The sequence below is a fragment of the Athene noctua genome, chromosome 19 (assembly GCF_965140245.1).
Source record: "Athene noctua chromosome 19, bAthNoc1.hap1.1, whole genome shotgun sequence".
Lineage (NCBI taxonomy): Eukaryota > Metazoa > Chordata > Aves > Strigiformes > Strigidae > Athene > Athene noctua.
The window spans coordinates 3,877,844-3,899,663 of NC_134055.1; the positions used below are offsets into that span (position 1 = coordinate 3,877,844).

Genomic DNA, 21,820 nt, shown 5'->3' on the forward strand with positions numbered 1-21,820 from the left:
ACTTGTTTTATTGTGTGATATCACATGGAGAGGTTCTGGGGAGAAGGCTTATAAATGGAATTTTCAGAACTACTGAAAAAAAACCAGTGTAGTCCTAGTGAATTTTAGTAGCTCTGGTGACCTAAATCATCTTAAATGCTTCTGAAGATTCCAAAAGTTGGGATTTTTAATGTCGTGTTACTCAACTCTTAATTATTTCCCCCCTGCTCACAGTGAATTGGTTCCAGCTTATGACTCAACTACATTTGTCCTGGAAAACTTCAGGTAAGAATGTATCTTACGTTACTGTGAATATTGGGAAGCTTTTTGTGTGTGTTCTGTACATCAGTATTCTTTAAAACACAGAACAGTTCTCTAGAGAAGACTGTTAGATATGAACTATAGGGATTCAATAAAAAAACCTCTTGTTTACCAAGTGAACAATTAACCCTTGCTAAAAAGATTTTCCATTATAAAGGCAAACTGCTTATTTTTCTTTTTTGTAAAAATACTGGATAATTTTGCAAGGAATACATGTATTTGTATGAACACAACATTTTGCCTGGGCCTCATGCTGCTGCACGCTCTGTGCAGCAAGAAGGATGGATCTAGAGTGTGAGTGCAAGTGTGTATGCAGCTTGCTGTTTCATGAAGGGTTTTGCTTTGTCCCATTAGCAAACGTTTTTTTTTTTTCTTCTTTCTCAATAGTACGTTGCGTCAGCGAGCAGATCCTGTTTACAGTCCACCTCTTCAAGTGTCAGGACTCTGCTGGAGACTAAAAGTTTATCCAGTGAGTTATATTTTCAACTAGAGTCATTATCCCATCCAAAACACTTCTCTTGTAAGGAGACAGCAGTTAGTCTCTTGTCATCTTGTATATAAAAAGCTGTAGGACAAGAACATGATAATGTTGTAGAGTTGGTGACCAACATTCGGAGTGTTCCCTTGCTGCCTCCAGATATCCAGGGTGAGCATTCTCAATATAGTTAATCAGGTTCATTTAAAAGCAATTAAGAATAGGTCTTGCCAATATGCTATAGGAAATTTCATAGATATTTTTTTTTTTTTACCCTCTTTTGTCTGAGTGGTTTTTGCAAATGTTTCTTGCAGAACTGAGGTGTAAAATAACTCACCTTATTTATGTTATAAATGATACTTATTTGGGAAGTTGGGAGGAGGACAAGGTATTAGTTGAAGGCAAATCTGTTTTGCTGTGCATCCAGTTCTCAGATCCTGACATTAAAACGTGTGTATTTTACTAATGTCCTGTCAGCGGGCTGAATATTCAGATTTCTGAAGCAAGATCTTTGTTTGGGGTGTTGACCCACAGAGTGTGATCTCTGTACAGTTCACTAACTCAGGCCAGTGTTTCCAGAAATCTCTGGCTGCTACTGCAGCTGTGTTTGGAGAAATATGCTAGACCACAAATTTTGTTTGTTGGTGATTTACCTGACATCTTCAGAGAACCGGATTAATCCGTTAAGCCCATGTATGCCCAGAATTGTATTCTTGCAAGGCAGAGGTGGGCCCCTGTGTAAGTTTTCAGAGTACTGTAAATTCAGGATTGACTACATAAGGTGTGCTGTGAGAAGGCATTAAAACTTATTTTTTAAATGGTAAGTTGGAATGTTTCTTCAACCTAGAGGATTCAAGTCGAGCCATTCTTCATCCTTGATTAAGGTGAGTGTGATGGAGGTTTTGCCATATTTTGTCTTGATTTCTGGTGATCCTAATATCGTTTCTCAAGTTCACTGACCTAATTTTTTCATGTTGCATGTTTTTTCTAAAGAAATTGCTCTTCTTTCAAAAGTAGCTTTGAAATGCAGCTGTATGTAAAATATTTCAGAACTAATGTTTTAACCTGAGCTGGTTTGTTTCACTTGGAGAATTTGAGAATTGGGCTGTAATAAACTGCTAAATAGATTTTGAGCTTTTTTACTGCTTTTTCTATGTGGTAAGTAAATGTATCTCCTATGCATTGACAAGCGTTTGTCTATTCAGTCTTCCACTTAATTGAACCCCTAAAATGCTGATAATTAAAGCTCTGTTTAGAGATTTATGTCTGAGATACCAATACTAGATTACATATGTGCTTCCAGATGCAAACTCCATGTTGATTCAAGTTACAGTAAGAGTTCTAGGTCACAGGAGCCTAAAAATCAGAATTGTAGCGTGTGTAGTAGACTACTGCTGCAATTTCTGTATTGATTGAAGCTGTTTTCTAAACTTCAAGGGTGTATCAGGGTGTTTTGTTTTTCTGTTTTTTTGCTCTTTTTAATCAATTTATCTCTTTTATCTATTTCAAGGATGGAAATGGAGTAGTACGGGGTTACTACCTGTCTGTGTTCTTGGAGCTGTCCGCTGGATTGCCAGAGACATCCAAGTAAGCAAACCTGTAGTAAGAGCAACCTTTTTTTTTTCTTTTTTTTTTTTTTCCTCTTGGTGGAGCATCTGGAGAGGTTTGTAAAGAATGACCTGAGGTTCTGTGGCATTGCTAGGGACTGGTGCACTCTTGAAAAGAATAGTGAGACTTCTGTTGTCCACTGAGCTTTGAATCGTGCCCTAAGATAATATTTTAAAGTTGTTACTCAGTGGCTTGCTTGAGATAAAAAGCAAGCTGGCAAAACAACTGATTAAAATCTCCTAGTATTCAGTCCTAGACTTAGTTTATCACTCTACTCCCTGTTATTACTTTCTTCCCCCATATACTGCTTGTGTACGTGTTTGGTAAAATTTTAAGACTGACTCACCTCTTCAGTTGGGCATGCTCCCAGGAAGCACAGTTCTGTTAAATTTGATGCTTCAGCGATTCTGACATCTTGACTTTTGTATTAATACCTGTGATCTTCCCCTCTTTAGGTATGAGTACCGTGTAGAAATGGTTCACCAGTCCACCAACGATCCCACCAAAAACATAATTCGAGAGTTTGCCTCTGATTTTGAAGTTGGAGAATGCTGGGGTTACAACAGATTCTTTCGTTTAGACTTGCTAGCCAACGAAGGCTATTTAAACAGGCAAAATGACACTGTGATCCTAAGGTAAGGAAGACAACTTAGTGGGGCTCTTCTCCGCTGTCGTTTCACAAAATGTCACACCTACTACTGCAATAGGAAATAATTAAGGAGCTGAATTTAAAATAATGGTGACATGTTTCGTCGTAAATGGATTTCACTGTCATAAGCTTTAAAGAAGAAAATGCTGAAGGGAGTTGTGGAAACTTCAAGTCTATCTCTTTCTTTGAGAAGAAGCTACACTTGAAGTAATAATCCTGGTTTAGAGATCTGTAGTGAACTGAACTAAAAGAAAAGGGTGTTTTCTCTCCCTCTTTAAGAATAGTTGTAAGCATAGGAGAACTTTGGGAGTAAGGGAAGCCTGTAGTTTAAGAACTAATGCTGTCAATGGGAATTGCAATGTTATGACAAAATATAGAAGCTTTATCCATCTGCTTCAAATATTCTCTGTCCAGCCCTACCCTTGCTCCAGTTAAATGCTTTGTAGTGTGTGTTAGTGTTGGTTTGTGAAGAAAACCACCTCTCATGTAACTGCTTCTCCTACTAAATACTTGCTGTTGCTGTTCAGGGCATCCAGGATACTGAGGGTAGAGGTACATGTCATCTGTTAAATGTATTTCATGACTAGATTTCGGGTTGTACAATGTTTTTATGCAGTGCTTTCTTGGATTTGGGGTGGGTGGTGGGGAAATGAAAACCAAACTCACCCCCTGCCCCCCTCCCCCCACTTCCCCCTCCTTCCTTCCTTCCAAAAAAATCCTTTCAAATGTTTCCTTGAAGGTTCCAAGTGCGCTCACCAACCTTCTTCCAAAAGTGCCGAGATCAACACTGGTACATTGCTCAGTTGGAAGCAGCTCAGACAAGTTATATCCAACAAATAAATAACCTTAAAGAAGTAAGTGGGATGTATATTAATGTCAAATCACCTTTTATGGCCAGTAATTACCTGTTTTAGGTTACAGCGTTCATGTTTGACAATTGTTGGGTTGTACTGGTAGTTTGATACTGGTGTTATTAAAATAGCATGTATGCAACTCAACAAACTTACTTGCTTTGATGATGATGATGCTCCATTGTCATCTTCTATATGTGCTTTTGTGTATCCTTCTCATATTTAAGAGGCTTGCCATTGAACTTTCCCGGACTCAGAAATCACGAGGCATTTCACCTCCAGACACTCATCTTAGTCCCCAGAATGATGATGGTTCAGAAACAAGATCAAAGAAATCTGGACAAAGCACTGAAGTGCTGCTTGAAAATGTTGCTGCTCCAGGATTGGTGCGAGATAGCAAGGAAGAGGAGGAAGAGAAGATCCAGCATGAAGACTTTAACGTGGGAATTATTTTTTTTTTTCCCTTGCCTCTATGTTTATGTGTAGTTTTTTTATGATAGGATAGCAGTAGAAACATAAGTGAACTTTGGAATTATAAATTAGATTTATTATCCTCTGCATGGAAATAGTAGACTTCCGGAGGGCAAATTTTGACCTGTTCAAAAGACTGTTTGACAAACCCCCTGGGGAGGCTGCCCTGAAGGATGTGGGAGTCCAGGAAGGCTGGACATACTTCAAGAGAAGTCTTAAAGGCACCAGAGCGGGCTGTTCCCACATGCTGAAAAACAAGCAGGCAGGGAAGGAGACCGGCCTGGCTAAACAGGGACCTTTGGCTGGATCTCAGGAACAAAAGGAGAATCTGTTGCCTTTGGAAGAGGGGGCAGGTCTCTCTGAAAAGTATAAAGTTGTAGCGAAGTTATGCAGGGAGAACGTTAGGAGAGCCAAAGTGCAGCTAGAGCTCAACTTGGCCACAGCTGTTAAAGATAATAAAAATAGTTTCTATAAATTCATTAACAACAAAAGGAGGATTGAGGGGAAAATCTCCCTCCTTTATTGGAGAGGGAAACCTGGTAACTAAGGATGAGGAAAAGGCTGAGGTGCTCAATGCCTGCTTTGCCTCAGTCCTTAGCAGTGGAACTGGCTGTTCCCTGGACACCCAGCCAAAAAAGCCAACAGCATCCGGGCTTGTATTGGGAATAGCGTGACCAGCAGGAGCAGGGAGGTGACAGTCCCCCTGTGCTCTGCTCTGCTGAGGCCACACCTGGAGGGTTGTGTCCAGGTTTGGGCACCTCAATCCCAGAGAGATCTGGAGGGGCTGGAGCGAGGGCAGAGGAGGGCAACGAGGCTGGGGAAGGGCTGGAGAATCAATCCTGTGAGGAGCCAGTGAAGGAGCTGGGAGTGTTCAGTGTGAGGAGGAGGAGGCTGAGGGGAGCCCTCATCCCTCTCTGCAGCTCCTGATGGGACATTGCAGAGAGTCTGGGGCTGGGCTCTGCTCCCAGGGGATCAGGGACAGGACAAGAGGGAACGGCTGGAAACTGCCACAGGGGAGGGTCAGGCTGGGCAGGAGGAGAAACTTTTTCCCAGAAAGAGTGGTCCGAGAGTGGAACAGGCTGCCCAGGGAGGGGGGGAGTCCCCGTCCCTGGGTGTGTTTAAGGGTTGTTTAGAGGATATGCTGGGGGATGTGGGGTAGGGGAGAACTTTGTAGAGTCGGGCTGAGGGTTGGACTCGATGATCCCAAGGGCCTTTTCCAACCTGAATGATTCCGTGATTCTGCTTCTGTGACATGACACACTCAAGAGAGATTATGCTAAAGAGATGTTCCAGAAGAGAGCTAATAGATTCCACCACAAAAATATTTCCAAGTTGCAGCTGAAAAATCCAACTTCTCTCTTTGTTACCAACCTTTACTGTGCTTTGAGACCCTCCGAACTCCCGTGTGATAGTGTGACGCTCTGGGGAGAGAGAGTTTCTGTTCATAGCTTTTGGTGAATACATCAAAGTGCAACTGAAATGTTTCCTTTTATAAAAAGGCTTGTTCTGTTTTTCCTGTAGCACGAGCTCTCTGATGGTGACTTAGATATAGACCTTGCTGGAGAAGATGAAGTGAACCACCTCGATGGTAGCAGCTCTTCGGCTAGTTCAACAGCAACTAGTAACACTGAAGAAAATGATATTGATGAAGAAACTATGTGAGTAACTTAAAATGCTTTTCAGATCATCCCCTTGCTTCCCAGGGCAGTCACCCTAATGCCAACGGAAACAGATTAATTTGCTCTATGACAATCACGGTGTGGGGGGGATTCCAGGACAATGTGAGGGGTGTTTCCTGTACTGGAAACAACACGAACTGATGTAGTTAACACTAAACATTGAATTTTTGGTCAGCTAGATCTTGCTGATCTCTTAATTTATTTTAGTGTTGTATTCTGTCTTTGACAAGTGATAGTCTGTGAAGATTCTTTCCCAAAACACTATTAAGAAATCTGTTTCTACACTGTAACCAGAAGAGAGGTTTGGTATTAGGAAGTGTTGTAGTAGTAGGAGAGTGATAATAAGGACAGTTACCTAAGCTAGAGAATTTGAGGTTCTTAGCTGAGACGATGTCAAATCCTAGAATCTTTATTAAAACATGAGAATGTGTTGTAACACGTACAAATATAGAAGTGTGCAGGATCAGATTTTAGAGTCTAGATACGTATGGCACTTCTGGACTCCTGGTGAGTGAGTCAGTCATTTAATTAACACACTTGGATTTATTCAATTCGTGTAGCTTGGAATGCAGAAAATACTATTTATGTCCTTCAAGGTATGTGCTATAACATTTAACAAGAGCTGAAAACCACTAATAATTGTATTTTTCTTTTTCCACCCCAATCATCTCCTAAGGTCTGGAGAGAACGATGTGGAATACAGCAGTAATATGGAGTTGGAAGAAGGAGATCTCATGGAGGATGCAGCAGCTGCTGCTACTCCTGGAACATCAGGTATGAAAACCAGCCTCCCGAAATCCCATCTATGCGAAACGCTGCGGGATTCCTTCCCCTGTTCTCCTTGGAAGCGACGCCAAGCTGCGTGTTCTGCAGGCATTTCTATTTTTGGAAGTGCTGCATCATGTGGTTTGTACTGATTATTGCAGTGTAGCAGTAACATTTCATTGGCTCAGTTAAAAAAAAAAAAAGGGGGAGGGGGGGGGAATCTTCTGAATGTGTTTGTTTAAAAATGATGCTTAAGTTTGGAGGAAGGCTTTCCTGCCTCTTTGAAACCCTTTCCATTCTGATCAAAAGGAGCCTGGCAAGCAATTTTTAGTGATGCCTTGTGTGGCATATGAGTGTGTGACACGTCCACTTAGGTTTTAGCGTGCTGTAGAGCCTGAAGTACATGGAGGGAGTGAAGTAAAGGATCCTTATAAGTCAAGCAGATAGACAATTTAAATGCAATAATGAAAAGGCACTCTTAAGATTTTTGCAGCCTAGAGATGGCCCAAATTAGCCGTAAGTTAATAAGATTCTGAGAGAAATGTATGTGTATGTAATATATTTATTTATGGCAGAAACACCAGAAGTGGCATTCACTGGCAGTGGTATTTATGCTGCTGTGAAAGTCTGCTAGTGCTTGAAATACAGAATTCCTCAACTGTCCTGCTTTCAGCTGCTGTTTCAAAACTACTTTTAATTTCTTGTGAGCTAGGAACTTGAGGGACATGTGTGTTTCCTTCTGCAGGAGCAGCCTGTAGAGTAGGAGCACAGTGGCTGTGGAAACATCATTTATTTAGAAGGTTTTAGGAAGTAATTTTTAACAGCATCTGTAAACGCTGACACAGTCTCTTGAGCTTCTTGCATTTACCCGTCTGCACTGTGTTCCAGTCTGAATGTTAGTAGTGTTACCTGTGTTCTACTAAACTGTACAGTTTTAGTCTTGCAGATCTCTTTCGTCTGAAGATGCCTTGGCCACTCTGTAATGGGAACATCGTAACACAGAGCAGAACTTCACTGAAGTTCCCCCCCACACACCCTTAATCTAATCAGGAGGGTGGGACACCTAGAAAGTTCATGTGCATGTCTCTGGGATAAATGCTCTTTTGTATTGATTTGTTTACCAGTTTATTAAGAGATTTATATAAAAGGTGTGAAGTGAAATACTCTTTAAAATTTTTTTTTTAATTCTTTTATTTTTTCCTCTGGTGCTTTTTGGCTTAAGCATTTAGTTAGGAGCATTTCTGGTTGCTTTCAGAATCCAGAAATCCATGAAATAATACTGATGTCTTGTTAAGTTTATTGGAATGTTTTCATTCCTAATCTGCTTGTTGAATTTTTATTTTTACAGGGAATAATGCCTCACCTGTTTCCTGTCCACACGCTCTTTTTCTGTAACTCTTCCTTAGGTACGAGCCATGGCTACACCAGTGCAAGTGGAAGATCTTCAAGGCGGGGAGGAAGTGCCCTGGGCTCAGCAGCCAGTAGCAGTTTGCTAGATATAGATCCCTTAATTTTAATCCACTTGTTGGATCTAAAAGACAGAAATGGGATGGAAAACCTTTGGGGCCTTCAGCCACGTCCACCCACCTCTCTTCTGCAGAACAGAGGTAACTGCACATCGCGCGTCAGATGATTTAATTCCAACCTGGGAATGTCTGGTAGTGTCGTCCCAGAGTTAGAAGCAGATCTGAGGAGGGGAGGGGGGGAAAAAACAGATGATGGCTGGGCTTCCATATCCTCATCTGCTCATCAGTACACTGCTCCAACACATCCTTTGTCCTGATGGTTGATCTCAGCTTGAGAACCCCGGATGACTCAATGGAAAACGGAGGAGTGTATCAAGGAGGGTCTTCTCATCTTCCCTTGGGGGGTGGACGGGGTGTCTGCTTTGTGTAGCAGCATTGTAGAGCTGCAGTTCACGCGGCTTCTCTGCCTGCCACTGGGGGGGATGAATGAAAGGCCCTTTTCCAGAAGGGGTTGGCACTGAAAGACAAACCAACCCAACCCAGCTCTCTGCTGAGGAAGCAGTTACACCTCTCACTTCACGCAGTTGGTTCTCTTAGTGGCTGAGAGTACAAGCAGCACAGTGTGTACGGACAAGAAAATAAATCCTGGAATTTAATTTTGTATGAAAAAGGCATTTAGAACAGGACGACAAAAATGTCTGTAGTAGTAAGGCTGGAAAAGCACATGGAAGCACTTGTGGGAGAAGAATGGATCAAAATGTCAGGAGCCAATAGCGATAGTATTTAAATAATTGAGGACTTTGAAGAGTATTTGTGGTTCAGTTAGGACCCTTCAACCAAAAACCACAATTAACTTCATGTGCAGCAAAAGCAAGATAACTGGTGGTTCTGGCACCCGTGGCTGTTGCTGAAGGTTGTTCCGTGTTTCTCTTGTTTTGTTAGTGAATAATTAAATCAAACTTCAATAATACATTTATCGTGATTATCACTTCGTTGGAACTAGCTGACCCAGTGCTGCAACATCTTATTTTGGGTCATTCTGAAACAACCATTTGGTGACTTAATACAACAGAGGAGAAATAACGGTCCTTTTGCTACAAATCAATGTCTCGTTTTGCTGCAACAATGACGTTGGTGTTAATGAATCTAAAAGCTAGCTCAAACTATTTGTTCCTTTGTGATTAGCATTTTAAATGTAGTCACATGAACGGTCAGATGAATTTTCAGCTGAGTGTAATCCATATTTCCAAAAATGGAAATCACTTCCCTGAGTCCACACAGAGGAGGCAGCACATGAGCTGTAAGTCTCAGCTCTGTTCTGCTTTGAGAAAGGCCTGGACAAAAGGACCTTCAGAGAGGGCGTTGCACTTTGTGCTGTACTACTGGAGCAAGATCAGGCTTTCCTGGTGTGTTGAATGGTGTCCTGGTCATCTTCACTGCCTACACAGCTGAAATCAACTATTTTGCTGAGGTTCCCTCAAGGTTTGACTGTTCCCAGAGCTTATTCGCCAGTCAACTAAAAGAAAGCTGCTGTTGGGTTTGGAATTTGACAGACTTCACCTCCTAAGGTGCAGGTTTCCAAGAGCCACTTGGCTTTATGGTTTTGAAAAGCTGAATTTGCAGTGAAACACTTACAGAATTTATAATGCTTCAAATAGGTGTCAAAGTTGACCTAACTCTGGCTGAGCAGCACGGAGGCTTACTCAGGTATTACCTTCTCAACCTGGTCTTCTGGTCTTAAGTACTTCAGGGAATTCCTCCCCTGGTTTCAGATTTCTTTGAGTCCTGTATGTTAACATATGTTGGTAGTATGAGAATCTTACACACACTCAACAAATTTTATAAAAACATGTAATGTGCCATAAATATCAAATAAATTGTGAACTCAAGCTTGTCTGACAATATAAATTAGTAGCTCAGTTCTCATCAGGACTCAGGAGAGCCTTGATTCTTCCAGTCAGCAGGTTTTGGGGCCTTCTTCCATGGCAGGCAGGGAGGGAAAATTTGTTGTCCCAGTAGCTGTGCAGTGCTTGCAACCTAACTATTACAGTGCCATACCAGTGCAGAAGAATGTCTCCCTGGTCCTCATTTTTATAACAGGGCAAAAGGTAGAATTCTTACAGCTGTTAAAAACAGATGTCTCTTTTTATTTGAGAAGAGTTTTACTTACCTGTTTTGTTCTTTTTAACTTTTTTCCTTTGGTAAAGCCTCATCCTATTCTCTGAAAGATCGAGATCAGCGGAGACACCAGGCAATGTGGCGCGTGCCACCGGACTTGAAGATGCTGAAAAGACTTAAAACTCAGATGGCTGAAGTTCGAAGCAAAATGTCTGATGTCAAAAACCAGCTGTCAGAAGTGAGAAGCAGCAATGCTGGCTCATGTGACGGGCAGCCCAGCTTCTTCTCCATTGAGCAAGGTGCTTTAGCTGCCTGTGGAACGGAGAGCTGCAGCAAGCTGCAAGAAATAGGAATGGAACTCCTGACAAAGTCTTCAGTTACCAGTTGTTACATAAGGAATTGTAAGTGCATAGAAAAGGGATTGAAATGTCCCCCTTAGGGATGTCAGTTGTATCGGTGGTTCATATATCCAGGCAGCTGGAAATAGACCTTTTAGAGTTACTCATACTCAAGTTCAGCTCTGCGAATCCAGAAACAAAACCTGCACTCAAAGTAGATGTTACTGAAACTGGTTTCAGCCCTTCTTGGTAAAAGCACCAAAACTTGCTCCCCGACCAGTAACACACCTAATGCAGTGTGAATGTTCTGAACCTGAATCCAGTATCGAACTGGTCCTGGCTGGAGGGCGTTTCTTGCCGAGAGCTGCTCTGCATCTGGCTCATCCCACCTGGGGATGTTTCATGCCAGTGAACAGCATTTTAAAATTCCAGACTTCCTATGCTTTAGTAACTTAAAATCTTGCTGAAATTCAAGTAAGCCAAGGTTTCCTCTGGAGTGACTTCACCTTTTGAAAGGTGACTTCTTTCAGAGGTGCACTGTGGCATCTTTTGGATGCCAGCACGAAGGCTGTGCTGGTGCTTAGTTGCTCAGATCCTGAATGAAAACACTGATTGTTAATTCTCTCTGACTTCCCTGTTGCCTGGGAGAGACGAATTTCCAGCCTTCTGGCTTTTGGTTCAAGTTATTGCATTTTGGAGCCAAGATGAATAAGTAGTGTATTATAAACCCAGGCAGACTAAAGAATGGGTAGACTAGTTCTATTCCTCTCCATCCCTTTCAATACTGACCTGCAAAGCCGGGCTTTTGCAGCACCAGCAAAGGTCTGCTTTGCATTTCATCACTCCCACAGAGCAGAGGATTCCTTCTCTGATGGTGCACATGAAGAGAAGGAGTTGTGTTCAGGTCTGGAGCCCTCAACTGTGCCATCAGTAAAGCCACGGAAGGATAAAGCCACCTTAATTCAAAGATTTTTCCAATGGAGAGTTGAAGGGATGGGTTTGGCTGTCCTTGTCCTTTAGACTTGCCCGATGGCTGAAGGACTCTGGGTGTTGCCTTTCTGAAGGATGCCTTAGTAACTGTTAAGGCAAGTGAATGTTACTTGTGGAGTCTCAGCCACGTGATCTTCCCTCTAGCCCAGGTCTGACAGGAAGGCTGTGGAAGGAGTTTGTGAAGGATTCGAGTTAGTGAGCAGTGAGACTGATACGGAGCTTAACTCGCTTAAACATAAAGACAGAATAGTGCAGTGGTTTGACTGAACATTGTCACATCTTTAACTGTTTTTGCAGCTGCCAGTAAGAAAAGTAATTCTCCCAAACCCCTTCGCTCGGGAGCAGCAGGTAGCCTGTCCTTACGGAGAGCCATGGACTGCGGGGACAGCAACCTGCGTCTGAAGGGAGACGGGAAAACAGAAGGTAAACGAGGTCAGCTTTGCTTCTGTGGTGGGATGCACCCGTTGTACAAAAGCTTTTCAAGAAGTCCTTGACTCAGCAACTGAAGTTTCTCTGAGACTTGACTGGATCCTTTCTCAAATCTAGTCGGTGCTGTCGTGCCTCTGATGGCTGGTCTGCTGCGACCCAGTGCCCCGCAGCTGCCTTCCCTGACACACCCCCCCCCCCCCCCCCCGGGTGTTACCTGTTGCTTCTGGTCTCTGAAGATGTTTCAGGAGCTAACTCCACCATGGGAATCACAGATCAAACAGTGCTGATCCAGGCCTAAATTCTGATCTGACTTAAAGGGAGTTCAGAAAGGCTCTGGATACACGTGATGAAAGAATTGTGCGATATTGCTGCTCCCGAGTTGTACGATGCCCTTCCTTAAGTGGTAATGAAGTGAAACACCTAGCACAGGAACTGGTATTTCGCCCCTCAGGTGTTCAGAGAAGGAATGGAGTATCACAGTTGTTTTCTTAGGATGCTAAATAGATGGAGAATGTTGGGGGGAGAAACTGGAAAACACCGTAAAGTCGTTACGCAGAGGAACTGTAACCTTTGTGCCCGGCTCAGCCTTGTCGGGGACTAGAAAGGTGCAGCCACCCGACTGCGTCTGGGGAAAACGGCAGGGAAGTGGGTGTCTGTGTTCCTAGAGGATAAAGAGAAGTTTTAACTCCACAAGATGGGGAGGGATTAATCTGGACTTAGCCGAGTCTCCCAGCCAAAATGGCAGCTGAGACCAGCCCCGTGTGTTCAGAGGGTGGGTATGGAATGGTACGTGTTGCCCATACGCTGACTGAAAATCAAAGGGTTTTGGAGTGAGCCTGGGGAAGGTCTGGGACCGGCTGGCGATGTAAAGCAACTGGATGTTCAACCTTGGGAAATAAAACTCCTTGTGCTTTGAGTTTCTCTCCCTCTCCTCCCAGGTGGCATAGGGAGCTCCAAGCTGAGTAGCCGGCATCACTCTCCCAGGCCCCTGGCTGGCAGCTGCACCTCCGAGGCGCTGCCCAAGCCCGAGGAAAGACCTTGTGACGGTTCAGATTCTGATGTGGGAGTTTCTGGCTTGAATGGTTTAGCTGCTGTAGAGAAGACCAGAAAAGTCAGTGCTCTAGGGTAAGGGGTTTATTCTTCCTTTCTTCTTATCTCCTCCCCCACCTTCCCTTGATCTAGGAAAAAAAAAAAAACAACCCAACCCAATCTACTAAAACCAGGTGCTTGCAGCGTGGAAGAGAAATTACTTTGAAGTTTACTTGGTTGCTGCTGTTCCCTCTGGATATCACTTTTTGGTTTTATCACTAGGCTACAAGTCACCTTTTTTGTTTTTTCTTTTATTTTGATCAGCTGTGGATGTAGTCTGAAACTTTAATTTGAAAGGCAGGCCCAGTCTGTTTTCCCATTATTCCTTGCAAAAAATCCTCTGACTGAAAGTTACCGCTTTTGATTTCCTCATTGAAGACAATGTTTTTCACTGTGACTCTACTTCTCAGCAATTTCATAGCTCCCTGTTGGCTAATCAAGCAAAGTGCAACAGAGCACTCAGTTGTGGGGTAGGTTTTTTTTTCTAAATAGCAAGAGTCACTATTCTTGGAAAATACTCATCATAAACTTTTCCAGGTTTATTTTTTTAAGATTTTCAATATTTCTAAATCAAAGCTGGGAGCTTAAGTGGATATGCAAGAGACTTTAAACAATGAATAAAACTAGATGTGGCACTAAAGGGATTTGTTTCCGTATCTGGATTAAAGCTGAACTTCTGACATGGGTTTTTTTGTATTTCTCCTAAATTCTTTCTTAAGAACGAATTCTAAAGGATGTCGTACAGAAGGAGCCCAGGCGGGTGGTGTGGAGAACAGCTCTGAAGCTGGTGAACGGCAGGGTGTGCTCTCTGAAGGTGCTTCTGCAGGGCCCGAGGAAGGTAAATGGGCTGTTGTAGAGGGCAAACGCGGTGTGATGACACTGCAGTCTACACTGATCCGCTTCTGTAATTGAAATAGCTTGAAGAGGGGGAAAAAAAAACGAAAACCAACAAAACCCCAAACCTGTTTTCATGGCTGTCGAACTTTGCTGTAACATTTGGCAGCTGTAGCATAAATCTGGCGGAGGAGAGAACGCCTCTGTCACGGCTGCCTGGGGGGAAATCCTGACATCAGGGTGCAGCAGGGATGGGAAGACCTGGCAGATACCGTTAGACGGTGCCATCTATTTCCCTGGACTTCTGGTTGCTTTTTGTACCTCTTGATATGTCTCCAGGTCTCTGGTGTTCAGTTGCATGGCCTTGAAAATAATTTCTTATCTAATTAAAATAGTAGCCAGTGACCTTGGCTTTTAAGTCTTCTGCCTTCAGGGACAAACCACGTTGGTAACTACCTCCACGTCTGCACTAGAATCTCTCCAACACTTCATTCGTGTCGGGTGTTGTGGTACGTAAGCCAGTTTCCTTAGAGACTTGGAGGAAACTTTTCCCCCTCCCTTCCTGCATCCTTTCCATGCTGGAAAAAAAATATTATTGCCTTTTTTTTATGAAAGTCCACGTAGAAGAGTTTTTCTTATCTTGCTAAAGCTCTCCTGCCTTCCACCCCTGCACTAATTTGAATTTCAATGACTGAATTGTAGCGCAAAGCCTATATTAAGGTGCCAGCATCCATCTCTATCTGCAGTGTGCAATATTGTGTAGGAGTTGGCATTTACAGAAGGTCTCTCAGTGACAAAACTGAATTTCTGCTCTTAGTCACTGCAGCGTGATCGTGATGCGCTCCCGCAGCTCTCCTATTATAGCAGAGAGCCTAATAGGAAAATGTTTTTAAAACTGAAATACTTCATTGTTAAAAACCCCAGGAAACAAATATTACTTTTTTTTTTTTTCCTCCTCTTGGAGGAAAAACTACAGTTGAGTTGGCACCTCACTTAACGACTTGCTTTTTCTTAGCGATGAGTATCAGCTCTTAAGAGGTAAAAGAACAGAGCAAACCCCTTTTGTCACCTCCAGAAGGGAGAGCTTTGACTGCTGTCAATGCACACTCAAGGTCTGGCAAAACGAAAGAAGCCACCTTGGTTATCAACAGCTCTGGCTCTTTTTTGTGGGAAAAGCGTGGGGGGTTTTGTGTGTGAGACTTGAATAGAGTACTGCTGCTTGAAGGGTTCGGTGGGTGCCTTGCTCCGCGGGTCATACTACCTCTTAAAGTGTTTAAAAAAACAACTTTTATTTTGTGTCCTAATTGTGGAGGTCGGCTGCGCAGGTGCCAGGGGAGTGCTGCTGGGGCAGGAAGGGGCTGCAGCCACCTGGGGATGGGGTGGAACCGCTCCCCGTGAGCTGAGCCCCGCGGCGAAGCTGGTACCCACCGCTCTGCCAGATTCCTTAGTGCTTTGGTAAACACATTGACCTCTGAACGTGCTCCTGCCAGCTCTTGGTATTTGATAGTGGTAGCTCTTACGTGTGAAAAGGTTGAACGCTCCAGCGACGTGATCTTACTGCTGCCGCTTTTGCCTTGTGGGTCTCCTCGGGGTTTTGGTTTGTTTTTTTTTTGCAGCTGGGGTGTGTCAGAAGCATGTCCTTCATCTCCTGCCAGGAATGAGCAGTGACAGTGACATTGAATGTGACACTGAAAACGAGGAGCAGGAGGACACCGCCTCTGCCTCGGAGGGGTTTAACCACGCCTTCTCCGTCCCGTCCTCGAGCGAAGGTAAGAGTTACCCCTCTGAGCTCCCCCCCAACCCTCCCGTGCCTCCGCCCCGGAGCTCCTGCTCCTGTCGTCCCCCCGCTGCCGAGGTCTGGTGGGGCTGGGGAGGCACTAAAGCTCCTACAAGTGCCAGGAAGATGTGGAACTCCTCTCCTGGGATCCTAATTAAAACCAGATTAAAATAGGAGAGGGAAACTCTTTCTAGGCTTGAGAAGTCAGCTCAGGTGAGGCTCCCGGGGAGGTGCTGGAAAACCCACAGCTCCAGTTCTGACCTGGAACTCCCGGTGTACCCGGGTCAGCGCTGTAACTCGAGGTAACCGCTGCCCGTGGACACGGATTTGCATCTTAATTGGCAGGAATGTGCTCTGAGGCTTCAGTGTAGTTTCAACAACTCATCTCCTATTTCTCTGAGAAGCTTTAACCTTCTGATCAAATTAAAAGCTGTAGGGTGACAGCTGATGCCAGGTGAAGTTGACGTTTAGCCTGAATAGGCATCCCACAGGGGATTAGCAGTGTGGCCTAACAACTGGGTTCACTAATTGGAGTTTGCTGCTTTGCCGTGTGCCTGCGCAGGCACTAAAACCTCACGGCTTGTCAGAAGAATCAGAACATCGCTCATATCTGGCCTTGACTTAGAGGTATCTTTAAATTTAAAGCCCTGGGGCTGTCTTAACTCTCTGTCGAGCCCACCGTGTTGCGCTACGTCAGTGCAGTGGGTCTGTGGGTGCTGCCTCCCGCCGGCTCATCGGGTGACGGTCACCGGGGTCCTGTTTGGTTTGTTGGCAGCCTCGGAGCGGTGCTCCGTGTTCCCGGAGGGGGATCAGGTCGGTCCCGACGACCTCGGCTTCGTGGCTGGAGAAGACGGCACCAGGTACTTGTAACCGTTGGCCTGGGGGGGCCCCCGGGGCTGCACCCACCGTGCTCCCAGGGCACCCTCAGCCTGCGGAGGGGCACAGCCTCGCTAGGAAATGCTGCTTGGATTGAAGTGCCCGGTGTAACGTTTTTGACTCTTAAGGTTGTTGTTGCTCGAAGTCTTCAAGCTCTGTGGGTGGGAGGGTTTCTGGTGAAAGCTGACTTTGTTTTGGAGCAGATAGAGAACGGGCTGAGGGCCTGAGGACCTGCCGGCTCGGGGAGAAGCGGCGCTTTGTTCAGTGCTGGTGGTGGCTGTGTGTGTGCTCCATCCCGCCCAGGGCCCTTCTTCAGTCGTCTCAAACCTGCTCCTGGGGCAAAGTGACCTTGGAAGGCCTTACCCTGACACGGCATTCCCGCGTTCCGGCTCCGCCAGCCTCTCAAAAAATGTCTGGAAGGTTCTGGAGCCCTTTCCCGGGCTCCGGCCTCATCTCAAACGGCACAACCTGGGTGTGGGGGTCTGTGTGGAGCCCGGGCGGGGGCACAACAGCCGCTGCAGCGGTTGTTTTCCTCAGCCTGGTGGGGACCAGCTGAACCCGTTGCCAAACTTTGCTGCTGTGCGTTGTGTTTTGAGCTGCTAAACGACGTGTGAAGCTACAACAGCTGAACGCCGGGGTAGTGACGGAGCATGAGTAACTGTAACCCAGAGCTGTGCGTGTCGCGGCTGCCTGTACTGACGTTGTTCTTTTCTGTCTGAACGTTCTGCAGTGTAAGTGCTGTACAACTCCTAGTTTGAACCTGTTTGCACTTTGTTAATAAAATGAATGTTGAAAGCTGCTCTGAAGTTTTAGATGTTTCTGTGTCAAGGAGTAAGACGGTAGTGCCTGCCTGCTCCTAGAAGAACTCCTCCTTGCTCTACACCTGTCCCTTTTTCCCCTGAATTAGTCAATGAAAAGTGCTTAATATCCATCTGGGAGTTTGAAAGCCAGACTAAATGCTTAAATCTCATCTATTCAGCTCGGAATTGACCTAATTTTACCCAAACTTGGTTGCGTGTGTCTCGGCTCCAGCTGCGGCGCCCGGACGGTGGCCTGGGCCCAGCTGCACGCGGCGGTGGCGCAGTGTGAGTGTTTACTCTTGTGCAGGGCTGCGTGTTGATTATTACCCACAGCTCAATTAGCAGTAATCACGGAGCTCTGCCTCTTCACCACTCGCAGATGCTTTACTTTGGCTAAGAGGCCTGAGCTGAAGGGAATTATTTTGATCAGCGCCAGGAGCAGTTGTGGGGTTTGTGTCCAACCTTTGCAGGGTCAAGAATGGAGCTGGGACCCTTGTGCCTCACTGAGAACTGATGCACCTCCAGCCGGAGGGTCGGGGGTACTGAAGGCTGATTTATGGAATTAGCTCACACTGTGGAGTAACGGCCCCTTCCCTTTCTGGCTGTAAAAGGGGTCAGGGTGACGCCCCAGGGCCGTGCTGAGCTGCAAAAATCTGCTCGTACCCCAAGACAGACACTTAGTTCGGGTGGTGGTTGGTGCCCTTTTAAATAAACAGACTACCTGAAGTGTGGTTTAAATTACTGTTTTATTAAGATATTGGTAAAACTTCAACAGTTTTTCCTGTATAAACAGCTTTCATAAATAAAATACGGATGACTAATACATGGTTATAACTAAACTCGCATGTGAACTGTAGAACAAGGTTGAAGGGGGAGGTCCCACCCCTGTGGCAGCCTTAGCTGTCACTTATTTGCTTCATAAAGACCACGTGAGTTTCATGAACAGGATAACACAGAAAGGTCAACGGGAGCACCCAGGGACAACACACCTGGCTCTCGCCACACGCGCTGGTGCCGGAGGAGTTCTCGGGGTGAGCTCAGCCAGCTTCCCTTGTTCCAAGGTGGCTTCTAGAGTGAAGGAGAGAAAAGACCCAACAAAACGCGATTGCGACATACAACAGTTGTACTAGACCCTAAGAGGTGGGGTTATTTTTTTTTTTTTTTTCTTTAGCTTTAATGCTGGCAAGTACACTGCGAGCGCCGGATTAGCGAGGACTGGGGAAGGATACGGACACGGATGTCTGAGGTTGTGTTAATGCTTCATTATTACTTATTGCACATGATACAAGGGTAGAAAGTTTCGTTCCTGTTGCACAGAGGCTACGAATTAAAGAAAGATTGCCCTAAATCGCAGGCGTGAACAAAGCTGCAGTATCCCCTCCCATGGCTTCGTTTACGTGACTAGTGCTGAGTGAATAAATTGTGCTCAAGCAGCCCCTCATTTAGATCAATCTTTCTCTTTTTTTTTTTTTTTTTTTTTTTTGTCCCCCACAGAACGTTGCCAGGGTGGGGAGGATGGAGGGAGGAGATAGTGGACCTGAACTACAGCAGCCGTGTCTGTGAGCACAGACCTGGCGGCGCCTCAGCGGATCTGCCCACAGGACCACGCGCTTCTCGCTGACACACAGTGTTCCAAAAACAGAGCGGAGTTTCTGTGAGGATGCACCACTATAAATGTGGCGTTAAGTTAAAAGTCTGCTTTGACATTGTCCTTCAGTGTCACAATGCAACCGAAATCAAATACCGAATGGTTTGAACTTGCAAGGACAATTGATGGCACTTCTAGGTAAAGAAAAAGTTATATACATGCGTTTCCACCCACCTTTAGTGCAAATCGAAAGGGGTTAACAGCTCCCTGGTCTGGTGCTATACTGCTCTCTGCAACGCAGACATTCCTCAGAGTTGCACATTGAAAAAAGTGTACACAGGAAACTCCCAGCGTGGGGATCGCGGGGATCCCGCTAGTACTCACAGTGAAGAGCTTACGAGCGAGTTTTGAGCAGCTTCAGACAAACCGCCTGGAGCCCGGTTCTCAAAACCGACACAATTTAACCGAAAAAAAAAAAAAAAAAAAAAAAAGAAAAAAATGTTTTCACTACCTACCTCCTAGTTCTGCAAACACGGTTAACACGTAAACTGAAAGTGATGCGGGTTGTGTTAACGCGGAAAAGGGATACTTCAGCTCTTTATTGGAAAGATTAGTTATACAAATTTCACCACCACTAAGATACACAATAAAAATACAAAACACAGGTCACAGACTGAATCTCAGTATCAACAGTTAATAAATACAATTAGATACTTTTATATTAGCCTAATATTTTTACATTGTCACCAGATAGACAATCAAAGTACGAGATACAGAACACTTAGATACCGTTAGAGAGGGATTATTGCTTACGTTAGCAAGCAGCAAATAAGGGCACAGGATTGTGAACTGAAGAGAACTACTTCCTATCACCAGTGGCATTAAGAGAAAACACTGCATTTCACAAAGCACTGCTTTTTTGTCTAGAGTGTAGAATCAAGAGCAGCATATATCAGACCAATAACCACTACTTTTAATATTATAGAACTTTAAAGGACTTACCTTACAAATGGTTCCTATCTACTCTATAAATATGTATTGAGTGAAGAAATGAACACTTGCTATCTATACAATGGTTTTACCTGACCACACTGGAACTACGATGGTAGATTTTTTTAATTTTTTTTTTTTTTTCTCCTAGCAGGATAAATGGCATGAGTCGCAGAATTATCGTTTATGAATCCACACCTAAAAAGCTAGATCCTTCCCCAAACAGCACACCTGCAGTCCAGTGCTCTTCAACTGCTCCTGCAGACTGGGAAGAAGTTTTATCATCCATAACGGCTTTTCATTCTAATTTACTCACACGAAGAATTGCACTTACACCACCTTTCTCTCCGAAGCACGACAGTCACCTCTAAGATGGACCTTCAACCTGTCATTATTACTGTGAATAATTTAAAACGAAGGCACCGCAGAGATGCCCCAGAGTTGCATATTTTACCGTTTCCTGGTTTCTCAAATTTCCTCAGTAAATCTGACTCGGAACATACGCTGCAGCTAAAGAGAACATTGACAACAGCTAAGGCTTAATAAGATGACAGATAAGAGCCAATGATCCCGTAAGATTAAAAAAAAAAAAAAGTCTGAAAAAGATCAAAGGAATCTAAAGCCACACTCTGACTCCTGGTTACTCACAAAGCCTTTTGCTATTCATCAGATTGCTTTTGAAATAGTGCATCAAAGATAGAAGCAGCGGAAATTGGCAGAATTCAAACCTTGCCATCTTGTTGTGTTGAATAATCTCCTGACTACTTAATACTAAAATACTTTGCAAACTCTAGCTAAGTACTAATACTGTTATTAAATCGTTACTGCTAAAGTGATATGAATTGTACAATAAATGCCTGTGAAGACTTACTTTATTCATACTCTTCCAAATGTCTAACTGTAACAAAGAATAGTAACGGGATGTGTATTTAGTGGAGCTGACGGAATCGTCTGCTTACTTACGTCCCAATTAACCGCTCCCCTCAGGGTGCGACGTCACCTCGAGAGCAGGGAGGAGCTGGTGGGTCTGTTTGTCACCCAGTTCGATAACTAACGCTCTGTCTACGAAAATAAGGGCGACCGACATTCCTCGCTCTCCTTTCTGAGCCCAGGTTTAACTGAAGCAGAGCTCTGCCTTCTCCGGGAGTTTTACCCTCTCCACTAAAGCCCAAGCGCAGCCCCTGCTCGGGGGATGGCTCCGGGCCCGCGCGCGCTGGAAATCGCCGCGTTGCGGCGAGAACGCTCCTTGTAGACACGGCGTCCTACCAGCCTCCCTGCTGCAACCGCAGAGGAAATTACGCCTTCGCTGTCTAGAAATCACGACCGAAACCAAACAGCTCGTCAAATTGCTCATTATCTCTCGAAAGCAGTTCTCTGGTTTGGCTGGTTGAGTGACAGTCGCGTTGTACTGAACGTCTCCACAGACTGGTTTCTTTTAAGACCTGAGATGAAGTTACGGTGGAAAGAGGTTGGCTCAAAGCATTAAGCACAATCATGTTCAATTAAAACTAATTGAGAACAGTTTCCTAAACTGACAAACGAGAAAAATGCCACTAAAAGCACCAGAAAGATACGAAATTCCCTACACTGCACCTCTAGCCATAGGAAATAATTTTTTTTTAAAACTACAAAAACTGTTTTTTTTCATATTCCACGTTTTATGTTACATGGGAAAAAAAAAAAGGTAAATTATGAGTCTGTACCTCAACTGGAGTCTGAGAACAGAG

The 21,820-nt window shown here is 44.5% G+C and overlaps 2 protein-coding genes across 4 annotated transcripts in view; one reads left to right on the forward strand and one right to left on the reverse strand.

Moving 5' to 3' along the window:
- The window catches only part of TRIM37 (tripartite motif containing 37), a 30,860-nt gene extending 13,350 nt beyond the window's left edge, over window positions 1-17,510 (forward strand). Inside the window, exons 10-25 of one of the 2 annotated variants that reach the window (XM_074922642.1) lie at window positions 214-264; window positions 688-769; window positions 2,286-2,362; window positions 2,839-3,018; window positions 3,772-3,886; window positions 4,111-4,323; window positions 5,876-6,012; window positions 6,710-6,807; window positions 8,205-8,405; window positions 10,472-10,783; window positions 12,008-12,142; window positions 13,078-13,264; window positions 13,948-14,066; window positions 15,679-15,831; window positions 16,615-16,699; window positions 16,919-17,510. In XM_074922642.1, the coding sequence (XP_074778743.1) occupies window positions 214-264; window positions 688-769; window positions 2,286-2,362; window positions 2,839-3,018; window positions 3,772-3,886; window positions 4,111-4,323; window positions 5,876-6,012; window positions 6,710-6,807; window positions 8,205-8,405; window positions 10,472-10,783; window positions 12,008-12,142; window positions 13,078-13,264; window positions 13,948-14,066; window positions 15,679-15,831; window positions 16,615-16,699; window positions 16,919-16,922 (2,149 nt within the window). In that variant the 3' untranslated portion in view covers window positions 16,923-17,510. The remainder of the gene's footprint in view (window positions 1-213; window positions 265-687; window positions 770-2,285; window positions 2,363-2,838; window positions 3,019-3,771; window positions 3,887-4,110; window positions 4,324-5,875; window positions 6,013-6,709; window positions 6,808-8,204; window positions 8,406-10,471; window positions 10,784-12,007; window positions 12,143-13,077; window positions 13,265-13,947; window positions 14,067-15,678; window positions 15,832-16,614; window positions 16,700-16,918) is intronic. The other variant, XM_074922643.1, reaches the window with a different exon arrangement.
- A 732-nt stretch (window positions 17,511-18,242) lies between these two features.
- Window positions 18,243-21,820, reverse strand: part of PPM1E (protein phosphatase, Mg2+/Mn2+ dependent 1E) — a 70,891-nt gene continuing 67,313 nt past the window's right edge. Inside the window, exon 7 of one of the 2 annotated variants that reach the window (XR_012634871.1) lies at window positions 18,243-21,535. Coding sequence is in view for 1 of the 2 variants with exons in the window: in XM_074923096.1 (XP_074779197.1) it covers window positions 18,452-18,583 (132 nt within the window). In the remaining variant the exon portion in view is untranslated. The remainder of the gene's footprint in view (window positions 21,536-21,820) is intronic. The other variant, XM_074923096.1, reaches the window with a different exon arrangement.